The sequence below is a fragment of the Corapipo altera genome, unplaced genomic scaffold (genome assembly GCF_003945725.1).
Source record: "Corapipo altera isolate COAL_440 unplaced genomic scaffold, ASM394572v1 271, whole genome shotgun sequence".
NCBI lineage: Eukaryota > Metazoa > Chordata > Aves > Passeriformes > Pipridae > Corapipo > Corapipo altera.
The window spans coordinates 3749892-3767016 of record NW_020884935.1 but is presented as its reverse complement, the minus strand read 5'-3'; the positions used below and the strand labels follow the sequence as shown (position 1 = coordinate 3767016).

Genomic DNA, 17125 nt, shown 5'->3' with positions numbered 1-17125 from the left:
CCTGCTGGGGTCCCATGAGGACCCGAGCTGGGCACGGGTGGCTGCCATGGCTCTGTGGTGAGGGCTGGTCACCCCTCCCCTCTGCTGGGCACGTCCATCCCTGGGCAGGGCAGAGCTGTGTCCAAACCTGCCCTGTCTCCGGGGATCCCAGGTTGGGTGAGGGGGAGCTGAGCGGTGGCCGCTGGCTGAGCCCGGGGCGGGTCTGGGGGCACCTGGGTGCCTGTGCCACAGGTGGGAGGCAGGCAGGGCATGCAGGGAATCCTGCTGCTCAGGCACGTCGGGATCAGAGGAATCGCTCAGGCTACACGTTTTCTGTTCTGGTGCTGGGGGGAATGTGGTAACAAAGCAATTGAACTGTCTCTTCAGGGAAACGTAGATTGTAAAAGCAGACTTAATTTTGTGCTTCACTTTGGTACCAAAGAGCTGATTTCTGAAACCATTTCCCAGCTCGCAACACATCTCTAGGCATTAAAATGTTGTGAATTTGCTTGTCATTACCAATATTTTCTTTGACTGAAGCTATTGAAACAAAGTGGTCTTTTTCTTTTTTTTTTTTTCTTTAACCTTCAATCTTGCTTCTAAAAGCAGTAGCTCTCGTTTTCTTTCTTTCTTGGTCAAATATAAAAATGATGATAATTTCAAATACTGCTTTAGAATAATTGCTTTCCTCCCTCTTTTGTATGACAACAGAAGCTTGGCCTGATCTTAAATCAGATGCTGGCAGGCAGAGGGCTCTTGACAGCCCTGCAAAATCCTTTAGTTACAAGTCGGCTTTCGCCAATTCTTTATTTGTAAATGACAATTTTCTACAGAAAAATATATGCTTGGGCTTCAATTTCGGAGCCCTAGATTGCAGCCAGGAAAAAATAATTGAATTTTTACACAGGTTTTTTTTTCTCTTTCTTTTTCTTTCTAACTTGAAAAAGAGGAAAAAAAAATAAAGTGGACTTCTGTAAGGAAGGGAATATCTGGTTAATGAGAGTCATGCAGCATTTTTCCCTTCAGTCTCAGGAAGTTGGCTGCTTCACCCAGTTTCCAGAGCAAACAAATTTAAGCATTTCAATGCATGAATTTTATATTGGCGCGTTCGGTTTCCTGAGTTAACGTGCAGTGTTGACTCAGACACCTTTGTATGGTGGGTTGGCTGCTGCTGGGCTGTCTCCAGCTCTGAGGCCATGGTCTGATCCAAGCTGGGGTGTTTCCCCTCTGCCCAACTGTACCAGGATGATGGACCCTTGGGAGCATTGCCCTGGATCTGCCCTGACTTCGGGGGGCCCACAAGGGTCAGGGGGTTTGGGATCAGCCCACCAGACACCAGCTTCCCCTGCCATCGTTGGGGTTTGTGTCCACGGGCTGATCCTGCCCATCTTGGAGGGCTGCAGGTTGTGGATGATGGATTGTGGGATGGTGTGTTCTCCATAGGGAATCCAGCACCATCCCTTTGCCCTGTGTGGACCAAAGTGGGTCAGCAGAAGAACTGGGTGCTCAGCTGGGGCCTGGGGAGCACAGGTGGATTTCTGCAGGAGCTGATCCAGCCCTGCTGGGTGGTGATGCTGTCAGCTGGAGTGTGGGTTGTGGCAGCTGGAGGATGCTGCATCGGCAGCTCTGGCTGCCTTTCATCATTTGATTATTTTTAAAGTAACTGTGCAAGTTCCTTTTAAACTGACCCATGGAAACTTAATAACACATCCCTTCGATTTGATGTAATTGCCTTTTGTCTGCCAAAGAGAATTCACCCTGTCTGTAGGAAGAGGAGGGGGAAAGGTGCGTTGCTTTTGAGACAGTAGCTATGAAGATATGATACTTGGACTCCTTTTTCACTTATATTTGCATTGAGAAACACAATAAAAATCATTTATTAAAAAAAAATATCCGGGGGCTAGAGTTGTTATTGAGAGCCTTTACTCAACCATCTCTCAAATAAAAACAAAACAAGACAAAGAAGTATCTAATCAAATCGAATCGAAATTGCTTTTCTAAAGAAATATTCTCATTATCTGGGTTAGGGATGGGATCTGAAGAATATTTCTTTTTTCCACATATTGTTTGAAATAATCTGGTTAAACTGTGTGCTTGTCTTATAATTTCTTACAGATGGTCACAAGAACAAAGAAAATATTTGTAGGTGGATTATCGGCTAATACAGTAGTGGAAGACGTGAAGCAATACTTCGAACAGTTTGGCAAGGTAAGTTCTGCCCAAGTGAGCACTACACAGTTCTTTCTTTCCTTTCTTTTTAAAGTGTGTTTCAAAAAAGTGCAGTCAGGGCTGGGCTCAGAGGAGGGCCACAGTTTTTGCCTTTCCGTGTCATTTCTCGAAGCCTCTGGAATTCCTCCTCTGTTCATTGTGTGTGTTTGTGCACAGCATTGCCAGCACTGTTTGCTTCCAGTAAAGTTAAAAAGGCATCATTGAGAGGTGGATCTGTGTCTGTTCAGGAAGAATTTGACCCTCAGCTGAATGATTATACAGCTGTCTTCTCCATAAAATCAGCCTTCTGTTTACCTTGATTGCAGTGGCAAAAGGGGCAGATAGATGTATGGGAGAGCTCATTAAGTTGTGAAAATGCCTGAAGGAACCACGTGAAAAGCAGAGAGTAATGTGGAAGTCACTGGAATATCCACTTAATTTCTTAGCAGAAAATCCTTATGCAAGATCCTGTGCAAATGCATGTAGAATCCTGACATCATTAAAAAAAAACCCCAAAACAACCAAAAACCCAAACAAGTTTATGCACAGAAGGAGCCCTGGACCTTGCCAGAATAGTCTTTGCTGTGATGTAACGACTCAAACCCCACAGTCCAGGCTGGGGCTGGAGCTTGAGCTTAGTGCCTGTGATTCCATGGAGTTCCCTGGGTACCCAAGGCTTTTGGACACTTGTTCAGGAGTCTGATGGGTGAAGAGCTTGCAGAGCTGCCTGCTCTGAGAGCAGCTGGTGGTGCCACCTTCCATGGGGACTCGTGCCAGCCCCGCTGTCCGTGGGGCTCCATGGACTCCAGCTCCATGGATTCCAGCTGAGCACTCTGTTCCTGTCCTCTGGAGTGCAGCCATCGATGGTTTAGATGCGAGATTGCGCGAGGACCCAGCGGGGTATCCCAGAGCAAAGCAGCTCCCATTCCTTGTAGTTAGTTTATGTTTCTTTTATCTGCCCTGAAAAGCCTGAGCCAGGCAGGATTTTGTCGAGGGCTGAGGGGGCGAGTTTATAAATGGTTCCTGTGCTGGATTGATAGTTGTTTTGCAAACCAGTCATTTTATTTTCAATAATAATCTTCGATTCCGGCAGGATGTTTACAGCCTGCTGAGCCTTTTATTAAAGGATTACATGAGCTTTTGGATGTTTCTTCTGTAGTTACTTCTAATTGCAGAACTCCACTAACCTGTATTTTTGAAGTTAATAATAGTTTCAATATAAGCGCTTTGCATATTGTCTGGATGTTGTCTTAATATAGTCTTTTTAATTTCACCATCTGGTAGTTTCATGCTTGCAATTTTACAGTCCCTGAGAATGCAGACAGCCAGGCTGTGTCTCAGGAGTGACTGGGGATTCGGGACGCTTCGGTTCTGCTTTCGTGCTCTGCCTTCCTTGAGACAGCTTAGCAGAGGTTTGCCTCTCCAGAGGCAACACTTGGGGAAAATCAGATATTTTTTTTCAGGTGTCTTAATTTGCAGGCTAAAAAAATTAAGGAGCTGAAAATTGCATGAGCTGGGATCAAGGCAGGAACCCACTCCAGTGACAGCACAGCTAGGATGTCCTGCTGAGGCTGTGTGATCCAGGCAGTAGAGCTCAGCTCCTGCAGGGCTTGGTCCCTGTTATTCCAGGTGACCTTTTCCAGGTGCATCCCTGTTTGACACTTCCCTCTTGCAGCTCGTGAAGAGTTTGGTGCAGCTGATATTGTTGGGAGCAGAGGTGCTGGGCTGTGTCACCCTCACTGGACCTTGGTGTGGGCATTGGGGTTCTCCCCACGGTGCTGTGCTCTTTGGCAGCTGGGACAGTCTGGTTTTGGGATGTTTTGAGGTGATCCTCCCCAAGGCTCAGGTTGTCAGGAGATGCAGAACTGGTTAATGACCCTTGGAAATGGGAACTTGTGCTCCAACTGAGTTAGAAGACTTGTTAATGTGCTGTGGATGGTGGGATGCTGCATTCAGATACAGTGACCCAGGACTGGCCCTGTGGGACCTTCAGGAGCCCTGTCCTTCTCCATCCCGCGCCTCTGCCGCTCCGTGACTCCCTTGCTCAACTCTCCAGCCCTTTGGACAGGGCCTGTGCCCTGCTCAGAGCTCCAGTCAGGCCATTGCCATGCAAACAGTGATCCCCATGGATAGGTGAGCTCTGCCTTTGCTCAGAGCTTTCTTGAAATAAAGCAAACTGCCTGACATGATTAACGTGCGAGGAGCCGCCCGTGTTTGATAAGAGCATCTCAGGTGAGTTGCTCTTTGAAATGCTGAGCTTATTTATCGGCCTGGAAAAAATTGCTTACTGTGATTCCTGAAATCCTGTTTGTACTTGCTGTGGAGAGGAGCTTGGCAGCCAACGGAGTCTGTTTTGGTAACTGGAGGTAGCTCTCTCCAAACACACAATGTGAGCAGAGCAGCCCCCAGCTCTGGGGCCAGGCGGGCTCGCTCATGTAACTGGAGTTGGCAGGGAAGGGATAAAGTGTTGAATTTGAAACTGCAGCTTTTTGAAAAGTCAGTGCCAGAGCCTTTGTCTCCAAGAAAAAGAAAAGCTTTAGCGAACACTCTTCCTGACTTCAGTGAAAGTGCCGGACGTTACAGCACCAAAGTACGTGGTAACAATAATGCTGAGACTTGGACAGTGAGATTTCTCATAGTGATTATTTTTCTTTCTGTAAAGCCCAGGATCTATAGGATCCTTTTGGAAAGGTTGGTATTCCTAGCTGCTGTAATCTGTGGAGGAACACAGGGAAAAATTACCTGAGTGAAGCCAAAAGGCTTCACAGTGAGCACAGAGCAGTGTATTGAACAGCTTTGTGATTGCTTAGAGCTGGTGAGGCTGAACTTGTGCACCTGCAGTTGCTGGGGGGCTCCCCAGAGAGGCTTGGTGGGGTCTTTGTGCCGGGAGGGGGGTCAGGGTGCTGTGAAAGGAAAGACTTGTCCTTCCAGTGGTTTCAGGGAGCGGGATCCACAGAGGACACAAGGAGGCTAAACCATTATGTTTACAGTCAGAAGAAAAACAAGCCATTGTGTTAATCCCTGATCCTGACAGTCTAATGCAGTTGTTTGTGGGATCCTCTGCTGTTTCAGTCAGAGATGTTTAAAACATTCTTACAAGCAAAATAAATTCACTGGCCGTGTTGACCTGTCTAGGCTCTGTAGCATCACCCTTGTGCTGGGTGGGAAGAGCTGCTGAGACCAGGCTTTAAAAGAATTTAAATGAGAAGTGTTAGAGGTGAGGAGATCCAAGGGGAAACTCTGCAGGGCTCGCATTCCTCCCCTGAGGGGCCACAGTGCTGCCCTGAGCCATCAGCAGGGCTGGGGCTGTGGGTCTGCCTGGTTTGTGGCTTTCTGGGAGTGTAAGCAGCATGGAGCTCTGAGTTTGGGACACGTTGGAGCATTTAAGACTTCAGGTATCATTTAAAAAAAGAAAGCACAACAGCCTCCTCAAGCCTTACCCAGAGGACTGTGACCAGCAGGAGAAAGCCCTGAGTGCTAATGAGCTGCACTTCTCAGGACCTGCACGTTCTGTACCTTCCGAGCTGCAGGCACTGATGAGGAGGGTTTGGAGGGTTCGTTTTCCCAGGTGCTGCTCCCTTCACAGAGCTCCTGTGAAAGCAGCACAGTCCTTCGTTTGCTACTTGCAATTATACTTCACATGGCGAACTGTGTAATTAGTTTGGAAGACTTATGCCTAGTCATTGGTTTATCCTAATCGGCTTTGGCTTTTCCCAACAACAAAGTGAGCTTATTTTCCTAAGCTGAAACAACTCTGCTCCCTTTGTTCCTCTCTTTTATTGTCTCATTCCTTTCATTCTGTTTTACTGCCAAAGTTTTGTTTCATTAGGCCTACAAGTCATTTCCAATCCAGTGGGCTGCTACAATAAGGCCTTTATAACTCAGCTGCCCTGGTTCCCATGTCCCTTCTGGTCCAGAGCCAGGACTTGCTGTTTGACATGGGATTTTAACCCTTTGGCTGCCCTAGCTGCTGGTCCCCCCTTGGTGGGGCTGAGCCAGGCTGGAGATGGGGCTGGCAGGGACCCCTGACGAGCTCATGGACCCTAATGATTGCGTGAGGCCGTTAATTGACACGTTAATGTGCTCGGGCTCCAGGTAACGCTTTTGGGCCCAATTATTGAAACAGAATTCTGATTAAAAATCTTCTTACTGTAATGAGTCACTGTGGGAACAGTCGTTGGAATGAAAAGGCCACTGTGTCCTTCCAGCATGGTGGGAACAGTTCTGGTAAAGGTGTGTTTCAGTTGTCCTGAGCTCTTAGATCAGCCCATGTACGACTGTTCTTGTGGAAAAATCATGTTTTCTTGTGTGGGAGAGAACACATTTAAATTTATCCTTTTTTGGACCAGAATGGTGATTTTTGAAGGAGATGTGTGAAATAGTTTTGTGGACAAACAATACTTTTACAAATTGTTATTTCAGACTGCTGGAAGAGCAGTTGGTGGCCCCAGATGTTTTACTGCTTCTAAAACTCTCGGCTTGGGATCATTAGGCTCTTCATTTTTCCTTTCACAGAAATCCTAAAGTGACTTTCGGGGAAGGGGGCTGTTGCACTTGTTTTTTATTTTAAATTTTCAGATGAAGTTGAACCAGCAATATGCATTAAATTTGTTTTCTGTCCTGGCTTGCCATGAGGTCCCTCAGACTGATCATAGGCATGTTCCAGCTCCACTTGGAATACGTTTTTTCCTCAAGAATGGCTTTTAAGATTTGGAAATTTTGAGACAAGACAGGATTTCTGAATTACCTCTCTGGATCTGAAACATTTTGTACAGTCACTTGTTATTTCCTGTGAGATGCAGAACAGACCAGTGGAATAATAAAAACTGGATTCTGAGGTTGGTTTTTTCAGCGAAACTGTTGAGCTTTTGAAAACGTGTAATTTTCTCGTCTCTTCCTCCTGTGGCCTGACTTAGTGTGTAGAGGCAGTGAAGCAAGTGAGAGGAGGTACCTTCTCACACCTGTCCTGGCTCCAGGCACACCTCCACAGATCCATGGTGCTGCCTCACAAAGGAACTAAAGCTGGAAGCAGCGGGGCTGCGAACAGCAAAACGTGAGAATGAGAATTTTCTGCATTGGTTGTACCGTGCCCTGCGTTGTAACACAGACCTCAGTGCAAATAATGACCAGTTCAGCCTTTGACAGAAATAATCTCTGTAATAAAGTCCCTCTGCTCTCTCTAAATGTGTCAAGGGGGAAGGAGGTGGGATCCAAAGCGAGGAATCCCGATCAGGTGGTTTGCAGGAATCGCTTCCTATGTGCTGTCCTCGCTGACAGCTGTGAAAATACAACCAGGGAAACAGGAGAGAAAACTCCTCCTCGTTTGGCTGGGCTGTCTGGGTGTGAACGAGTTAATGTGCTGCTGTGGTATTAAGCACTCCAGTGGTTTACTTTTCCCGGAGACCTCGAGTATGGCCTCTGAAGATGTTATTACAATAGAGTTGTTAGCATGAGAAAAGGTGGCTTTCTCCCCGTGGGTTCATTTTGGGGGGATTTGGAAGTCTGTGTGGAGCTGGGGCTAAGGCCAGAGTCAGGAGGTGCAAGGAATTCTGCTTGTATGAAAGTGAAAGCTTAGTTAATTTAGCCTTGGCAGAGAGCTTGAATTGTATTGTCAGCCCAGTTGGACATTGATATGTAGATTTAACGGTCAATAGGAGACATGGATGGGCTGTCCTTAGAGTACTTGCTTTGCAGAAAAGTCATTTTTTGGTTTGACAGGTTGTTAGTTTTTCACATTTTTCAGCACTGTACTTCCCAATTCAACACTTGGGAATTGGTTATGTTTTATGAAATGAAGGGACAAATTTGGACTCTGATTTACATTCTAGTCTGTAATAGCCGGAGTTCCCAAAACGTTTGCAATGTGTGGTAAGGCAGAGAACGTGATGGTATTTTTTAGCTGCTGCTGCCCTCCCTGTTCCCTTCCAGAGCGATTCCGAGCTCTAGGCTTGGTGTGGAAAAGCTTGGAGCTCATCTTGTCCTTTTTTTCTTTACCTGGGTGGACCTTGGCAGAAGTTGCTTAATTTGAATCATCTCATCTCCTTAAAACAGAACGAGCAGTGGACAAACACTTTGTTGTTTGCAGCTCCTGATAAGTTTGGGACAACAAAAACCAGAGTTTTTTGGGGGCTATTCTGTTACAGGAGCAGGGACCAGAATTCCCCCTTCTTCATGCCTCTGCCCTGTGCTTGTGCTTTTCTGCATTTCCTCATTTCCATGTTATATCCGTGATATGCCAAAGGATAATGAATGTTCCTTTAAATTCTAGCTTTGGCATGAGACGAGGGATCTGGGATATAGGGGTCCCTCATGGCCTAAAGCACTTTTTATTACTTCTTCTCCTTCCCACGCAGGCTTTTTCTTTCTCTCTTTTTTTTTTTTTTGAACAAACTGAGAAACTCGATCGTTGCTTAAAAAGCAGCCACTGTTTTCATCCTGCCAGTGAGAAGCTTGTACACAGGAAGTCAGTTTTTAGGTGGTCTGTAATAAGCCACACGCTTTGTGGAAGTGGTTTTGTTATAAATTAGATGTTGGTTTCTTACCTGGGTTTTATGAGAAGAGGAAATGTTAAGACAGGATTTGTGGGCATGAAGGCAGTATCAGAGCTCAGCAGAAGTCTGAAATACAGTTTGATTTCCTTTTGTCCTCTGGTTGATGAAATGGTGAGGAAGCCTCAGCACAATGTGAGGTGGGGTGATGGTGGTGAGGAGTCAGCCCTGGACACTTCTGTCCTGCTCCTGCTCACTGGCTGACTGTGGGCAGGGGTTTTCCCTCCCTGCACATTCCCTTGCCTTCCTGACCTCGTGAGCTCTGAGGGGCACAGGGAATGTAAATATCCCACCCTCGTGTCCTCTGCAGCCCCAGCAGGGTGGGCTGGGTGGGGAGGGTTCACTTCAGGTAGATGTGCTGAGGTGAGGTCGTGCTGCAGCACCTGTAGGTGCAGCTCTGGGATCTCAGCTCTGGGGAGCAGGGCCTGCATCCGTGGGTTAGAACAGAGTTATTTTAAAATAATTCTTAAATCCTTTTATTGATTTTTTTTTTTTTTTTGGCCTTCGCTTATGGCCAGTGCCCTACCTTCTGTCTCATGTTCTCCAGTAATAGCAGGGGAGCAGTGTTGATCCTGAGCTTGCAGGGTGTGATACACCATTGGCTACTCATGATCGTGCCAAGAGCCTGAGTGAAATCAGGCATTAATCAGGGGCCGTGTTTGGGGAGAGAAAAGTTACATGAAAGTGTTCATGGTTCCTCCTGCAGCATGAGTGTAAATGTTTTTTGTGTGTCTTTGTGTCAGTTTTAGCACTGAGCCAAACCCATGGAAATGATCTATATCCTTTCTGGGACCCCAAGAAAGTCAAGTATGTTTTTCAACCCTGCTTTTACTTTATACAAATGCAACAGGCTATATAAAATCCCTGAAAAATTGAGTTAATTGTGTTTGATAACATCTTTACATTATCCCCGGAGCATTCTTGGGTTCAGCCCCAGTGTGGGTGAGTGGGATTGTAGGCGTAGAACTTCCCTGGAAGGAGATGAGTTGGTTTTACAGTGCTGTGGTGGCATCTCTGGGCCTGTGGGTCTGGCTGAAAGAGGAGCTCTGCCCCAGCAGAGCTGCATCGAAAGCAGAAGATGGTGGTGTTAAACCACAGCAGTAGGAACCAGGTAAAATGCTCTGATGGATATTTTCAATATCTGCTGTGAAATTGCATCAGATTCCACTTTGGCACTTGTCTGGAAGTGCAGCCTCCTGGACGCTCCAGAAGTTATTTATAAGTGTAGGTGCTGCTCCTGCCATCCATCGAGTGATAACCTGCACTCAGAGCACTGCTGGTGTTTGAGGAGCTACAGCTGAGGGGGGCCAGAACTTGGCCTTGGGAGAACCCATGCTTTAACATTGATTCTCTAATGAGAAATCAGCAGCAGTTATTTAAAACTTTGTGTGGTGTAATTGAAAGCTGCACTCTCCTGCTCACAGATTTGGGGAAGGCTCCCGGCTGAAGTGAGCTGGTTAAAACATAATTGATTGGAGAGTCAGCGTTGGATCATTGGCATCATCCTAAACAATGGATACACTGGCAGTGAGTGATGGGATGTGAGACGTGAGGGTGTTTTAAATGCAGCTCTTAGTCTGGGCCATGAAGAAAAGGGCTATTAAAAGTACCCAGGAGGAAGTTCATAGAAATTGTTCCAAATGTGGAAAAGAGCACAAATTACTGGAAGCAGGTGTAATAATGCTTTTTCCACGTGGAAATAGATGGACATATTGGTCAGTCCTGGAGGTGAAATACCTGAGGTTTGTTCACACATGGAATATCGAGGTGAGACCAGTTTAATTAAATTTATGTTTATTCTGCAGAGGTAGAATGTGGAATTCATTTGACGTCCATCATACACGTCTATCTCTGTCAGGAACACTTAATATTTTATTTTCTTGGGAAAAAAATGCACCTGAGCATATTTGGGTAGAAGTGGAGTGGCAGCCAAGCGTGACTCAGCATCAGACCTATCAATAATCATCAGTCCTGGTGGTACCTGCCAGCCCAGAGAGGTGTGTATGGTACAGTATATGTATTTATAAATATAACTCCAGAAACGGGGACAAGGGCAAAGTAGCTCAAATGAAGAGCCAATTAAGATAATCTAAGCAGAATGAGGATTAACTGCCTCTTAATCTGAAGGGTACCCAAAATGCATGTGGCCAGTTTAGATCAAACAAGTGTTGTCTGTGGCAAGGACACGCGTGAGGGGTTTGGGATGAGCAGGAATGAACACGGTGTGTTCCTCCTGCTGTCCGGGGCACGATGTGCTTGGAATAGTGACCCAGGTTCTGATGGGTCCTGCTGACAGTGTGTGTCACAGAATGAACCTCTCTGCTGCAGTGTCATTGCCATGGAAGTGTGAAGGAGGAAGGGTTGTAAAGAAATGATGACTCATGTAGAAGAAGTTCATATTCTGCTGTTTCTAATTTTCCAGAAAGTTGGGAGCGCTCACAAGTGGGTCAGGGAAGAAGCTGCCGTGTGTTTTCTCTTAAAAAATGAGTTGCAGTGTCCACCGTGGCCTTTGCTGCTGCTCCCAGCACTGAGGCTGATCTGAATGGACCCAGTGAGGCCCACGCACATGCAGGCGGTGGGGAAGGGAGGTCACGGTCACGTTTGCACCCCTGTCTCAGGACTGTGATTTTAAAGCCCAGCGTACACGAGCAGGATCCACTTGGAGCATCCATTTATTTCAATGCTGGCCTGACAGGATGTCGTGGGGGTGTGATGTCTGAAGGTGTGGGGCTGTGGCTGGCCCGGGTGTGTGCTGGGGAGGGGGTTTGGGAGGGTGAACAGCCCCTGCCGTGGCAGTGCCCCGCTGGTGGGGAAGTCGCTGTGCGAGCGGGGACTCTCCAGGAGGAGGTGCCTGTGTTGACTCTATTACTCTGATGAGTGGTTTAGCGAGTTCAGATTGGTGCCATGTTAATTGTCAGGACTGGGAGGGTGGGAGCAGATTTCACCGGGGGCAATGGAAGGGATCCAATGAATTTCCACTCCGTTTCACCGCTTGGCAAACCAGCACTTACTGTCACTTTGCATAAATAGGTTTATTTCAGAGGGTCAGCCGTCACCGCTCCCCCCTTCCCCTGCTGGCCCACCCTCCCCTGAAGGAGAGGAGGCCGACGAGCATTTAATTTCCCCAGCAGCAGGTGCTTGTCATCCATCTGAAGAAAGCTGCCAACATCTGGTGCAATTGCCTCGGCAAACGCAGTAACAAGGCGCCTGCAGTTCAAACGCAGAGAGAGCATTGCCTCTTTAATGATAACAAGCTGTTGGCTTCCCCTCTGAGATGAATTCATCTCACAGATGTTTGTCTAGTTTTGGCAATCTTATCACTATAGCTTTGGTGATTATGCTCAACTGGAGACTATTACTATAAAAGAAGTTTGAACTTGTTCCATTTTTGCATTATTTATTTATTTAGCCATTTATTTCTCTGCTTTCTGGATATAATTTGTATCAACAACTGTACTGTTGGTCCCATTACCCAACTGCCCTCACGATTTTTATTGCATCTGCTGAACAGTAGCTCGCTACTTGACTCCCACCGCTGGCAAATGTCTTTCAGCCACGCTGACGTTTTTAACGTTCCCCATCAACAGCTTTGTGGTTTGAACCCTCTATTTAACACTACATTTTCTGGGATTACTTGGCGCTCACTCTGTCTGTTCCCTCTAATAACTGCAGTATACTCACTATTCCTGCAAAGTGCGAGGCGCCAGGAATGTTCTGGATATTCCGTTTGGACGGTGGCGCTCCGGTGACCTTGGCAGGGGTTTGTACTGACAACGTACAACTGTCTTCATTGTTGGATCTTAAACGTTTGCAGCCTCTGCATGAGCATACAAAACATGGAGACCTGCAGGCTGAGGGCCTTAGTGCTTGTTTGCTCTCGTTTGCTTTTCTAACATGCCTGTTTTTCTTAAGGAGACGTTTTCTTCCGAACGCGTGGAATTTAATTCTGGTAAATAGGATTTATTTTTGGAAACATGCTTGTGAATAGGTGACTCATGCCTGAATGAAGATGTGTCACTGTTGGTGGGGACACCATGTATATAATTTCTTAGGCTATAAATAGTTGTCAGTCCAAGTCCTGGTGACATGGTGATGCTTCGCACTGACTCGTTAGCTGCAGCCTGGCTGCTGAGGAGAGTGTTTAGAGTGTCAGTCTCTCCTGCTGGAGCAACAATTTCTGCTGATGCTTATGGAAAAAACATCAATAGATTTGTGAAATCCTGGGAGTACTTTAATTGGCACAACAGAAATCCGAATTGAGGCACATTTCCATGCCACCCTCATGGGGTGTCCTTGTGTTTCTTCTCTCGTTGCAGAGGTGGGAAAACTGAGTTTTGGGGTCCTTGGGTGCTTGTCAAAGGCCAAGGCCATCACCTACAGGGTCCTGAAACTCAGCAAATAGGTTTGCTCATTCACTTCTGTTGCTGAATAGATTTAAGCTAAATGCTCAGGATTAGAGCTCACTCCCGTTTTCAAATCCTGGAAGTAGTGGTTCCTTTTTTCCGTTGCTGATGCTGAACTGGTTCCATGTTGTTGATGTTTGCTCAACACCGTTTACCCACCAACACAGCACATATGGTTTAATGGCTGTCTTTTTTTTCTGCTTCTGCTGTAGTTACAGTATTATTAAAAATCCATTAGATTTTGATGTACATCATAAAGTATGTGCTCCTGTGAACGCGAGCATGGGTAATTATTTCTGATGAATAAACCAAAAGGACAAGTATGTAAGAAGTTCATCCTGCAGCTTTCAATTTTCATTATATACATCTCCTGCAGGGGCAATCGTTGTGATGTTGCAGCTGGTTATTTCTGTGGCCTGCCTCTCCCTGGAGATGGATGATGACAGTGCAGACTTGAAGTAGCACAAGTGCCAATGTTTTTGCAGGCATATTTGTAGATAAATGGTTAAGCAGGGGAGGTAACTCTCAGCAAGGCAGAGGGTGTGAAAAGACTGCAACACAGCAGTGACTTTCTCTGTGTTGGTTCATTGTGTATGGGCTTTGTGGAATCTCGGGAAGTAACCCCATTATTTCTCATTAAAGTAACCCAGAAACGTAGCAACAAGCAAGGTGTCATTGCTGAAACACCACCAGGAAGCCAGGCAAGCTCTTCTTGGTGTCCAGGGCCTGAAGGAGGCAAGGGAATCATGAAAAATAGTGCGTCACAGTGACCATGAAGTTTCCTGCAGTATATAATGGCCCGTAGGGGCCTCACCTAGTTTCCTGTATATGATACATATATAGTGGTTGCAGCATCTCATTAACTTCCCCATAACACCGAATACACTTCTCTTGAACACCCCCTTCAGGCTTCTTGGGTTTTGCCAAGCATTTCCTAATAAGCAGGAACTCTGGCATTTATCATGCTTGCCTTCTGTCCCCACCAGGCTGAAGAAGTGGTTGGCCTCTCTCCTGCCCCTTAAATTCCCTATTCCTGAATGCTCTGGGCGAGCACAGCTCCGGCAGCAGCCAGTCCTCTGGCTGAGAGGGCTTCCGTCAGTTTTCCCTACTCTGGTTTTAAGAGTCACCCCTGGTATTTCTTGTGTTTAAGAGCATTGTCTGCACCCAGAGTTTCGTCTTGGTATAGCACATGAATTCTTGCAGGGACCTTGGTCGTAGCAGCCACACACAGCCCTCAGCTATCCCAAATAAGAAAGGCAGATTATCCCCCCGAGTCCTAGAGATCTTACCAAATCCTTTGTAGCTGCTGTGGTTTCTTTACACTTGGGTATTAGTGCTGAAACTTCTGAGGACTTGATGGATTCTCTGTGGTGATTTGGTTGCTTTTTGCCCTGGAGAGGCTCCTTCAGGGGTTTACACTGCTGCCTGTGCGAGGTTTAGCTGAGTCCAGCCCAGCTGGTGCCTGGTGGATGATGCTGTGAGCTGGTGGAGCCGTCAGATGAGCCCAGGGATAAAGAGCAGGATGGAGTTACGCTTGTGCAGGGACCACGGTTTAGGAGTTGAGCTCTGCGGACGTGGCACTGATTTGCTGTGTTATTTTGGTCTTATTCAGGTCTCTGCCCAAAATCTGGGACTAATAGTGTGGCTTCCCTCTTGCTGCCGTGGCCGCGGGCGGTTCCGAGGGGGAGCGAGCGTGTCTGTGAGCAGCACCTTGCCGTGACCTTGGTCAAAGTCACGGTGCTGCCGCGATACCAAATGATGACAAATAAATTCACCTTCACTGGTTTAGTCTGGCTGGCTTTGTTCCTTCATCCCCGATCCTCCCTGCGAAGGGCTTTGTTTACTTTCCCTGAAATGGAAGAGGCCCTGGTACGTAGTCCTCTTTCAAAAATAAACCTCTGAAAAGGAAAACAAAAGAGAAGGAACAAAAATCAGACGTTGCCCAATTATACAGAGCAGATCCTGATTTTGAGTTCCAGGCTACTCGAGCCAGAGGTTTGTTTAAGCGTAACACAAATTCTACCATTTTTGGATGGTTTGAGACTCTCCTCTTCTCTCTCCTTTACTTTCAGAAAACAGTCAAAAAAGGGAACTGCAGTTCCAGGAAATTCTGGAATTAACATCTATTGATTTATTTTTTTTAAGTTTTTTTTTTTTGTTGTTGCCTCCCCACCATCTTCTTCAGTCAGATTTATGCTCCAGAGTTCCCAAAGTCAGTCAGGTGCGCTGGAAAAGCGGTGCTTCATTTGACCTTCTGACTGTATTTTGACTTTAAGAAAGTAAAAGTGCCTGGTAAAGACCAGATTGCATCAGTTCTGAGCCCAGCAACAGATTCTGAAACTGGGATAAAGAAAAGGAGTAAGAAAGAGAGAACCCCCTGCCAACTGCCAAAGGGTTTGTAGTGGCTCCCTCACATGCTGTGCCCATGCCCCTGCCAGCTCCCCATCCTGCACTTCAGGTGTGCTGCTGAGTTCATCGAGCTTATGTTGTATTTATTTACTCTCTGGCCACTTGAAATGTCTTATTCCTGTTCGGAGCTCAGAGAGCCCAGCTGTCAGAATGGAAGTGAGCTCTCAGTGGTGGGTGATGTGGAAGTGAGCTGTGCTGGCTGGCGATGGAATCTGGATTAATTTACTTGATGGACTCCTCAGGCTGTGCTGACTCCAGAGGAGCCCATCGTGTCAAAAGAGAGGAGCTGCAGAGATTAAATACCCGGCGATGGCAAAAGCGAGTGAATCGACACGAGCGTCTCCCGCCTTCCTGCTCTGCCTCCCCGAGGGTGACCTTGGCTGTCAGAGCTGCGGGTCCCCAGTGCCAGCCAGGGTGGGTGTGCAGGGGCAAGTGTGCCACTGCTGCCCCCCTTGCTGAGAGCTGCCTGCCCTGGGGCTGTAGCTGTGGGAGCAGCTTTTTGGGGCGAGGGGCTCCAGCTCGAGTGTTTCCTTTGGTGAGGAGTTCTGCTGCTGCCTGTAGGTTGAGTAAGGCTGTGTCTTGGATCCGTACTAGTAAAGCAGGAATGAGCAATTAGAGTCACAGGTGAAGGAAAGGTGGCCTCTCCTTTGCTGCTGTTTGATGTTTCAGAGCACATCACGTGGTGCATATGGTGAGTCGGGGAGGCTGATGTTGCCCTGCAAGGATTCCCAGGAGCAGTGGCCATAACATTCCCTGTAACCATTTCCTGTGCTGGGATGGAGCTTGGGAGTGTGCATGTGAGTCTGCTGACTGACTGGGTCTTACGTGGGAGTGCTGGGATGGCTGGAGTCTGTTTGGGTGGCTGCAGGTCCTTCTCTGACCCCACAGGTGCTGGCAGCTGGCCAAGGCCGGGCACGAGGCTTCGTGGCTGGGATTAGTTGGCAAATGAAATGAACCTCTTGGGTGCCATTGGCTTAAATACCTTGGTGGCATCAGCAGATGCATCTCTAGCAGTTTGTGGTCTTGTTTTTGAAGTAAAGGAGCCCAAATATTAGCTGTTTCCCACCCCCAAAAGGGATAAAGAGGATAAATGAAAACCTCTGTAATGCCAGAACTGCACTTCGTTCATCAATAATTAGGATCCAGGTTCCTAGTGGGAAGTAAGCTTTGTGCTTGGTTGACTCGTAGGTCATGTTTTCCATTTCTTTTCTGTATAAGTGGAGAGGTTTATGTGCTATTCCTTGACCTGAAAATTTGCTCTGTAAAAGGTACAGGAGGTGCAGGCTGAGATAATGCATCTTTTGGGACTGCAGGCTTGCCCCTGCTCTCTGTTTACATGATGTAAATCAAACTGGAGTGGAGCTGTGTGAGCAGGCTGGGGCAGCTCGTGCAGCCCTGTCATGGGGGCAATGCTGGATAAAAGCACCAGTAAGTGTGGTTGTACCATGGCCTGTGGGCATCAGGGAAGGGCTCTAAAAATAAAAGAATTAGAGGTAACTGATGACTTCAGCCAGATTATTTGTGGATGTGAGCTGGTAGAACTCCTGGAGATGAGAGGAGCTGTGCTGGTTTGCACAC

General features: G+C 47.0%; 1 protein-coding gene across 16 annotated transcripts in view; it reads left to right on the top strand.

Moving 5' to 3' along the window:
- Positions 1–17125, top strand: part of MSI2 (musashi RNA binding protein 2) — a 223313-nt gene that overhangs the window by 74861 nt on the left and 131327 nt on the right. For all 16 annotated transcript variants that reach the window (XR_003530396.1, XR_003530399.1, XR_003530398.1 and 13 more), the window contains exon 6: positions 2095–2187. Coding sequence is in view for 11 of the 16 variants with exons in the window: in XM_027660117.1 (XP_027515918.1) it covers positions 2095–2187 (93 nt within the window). In the remaining 5 variants the exon portion in view is untranslated. The remainder of the gene's footprint in view (positions 1–2094; positions 2188–17125) is intronic.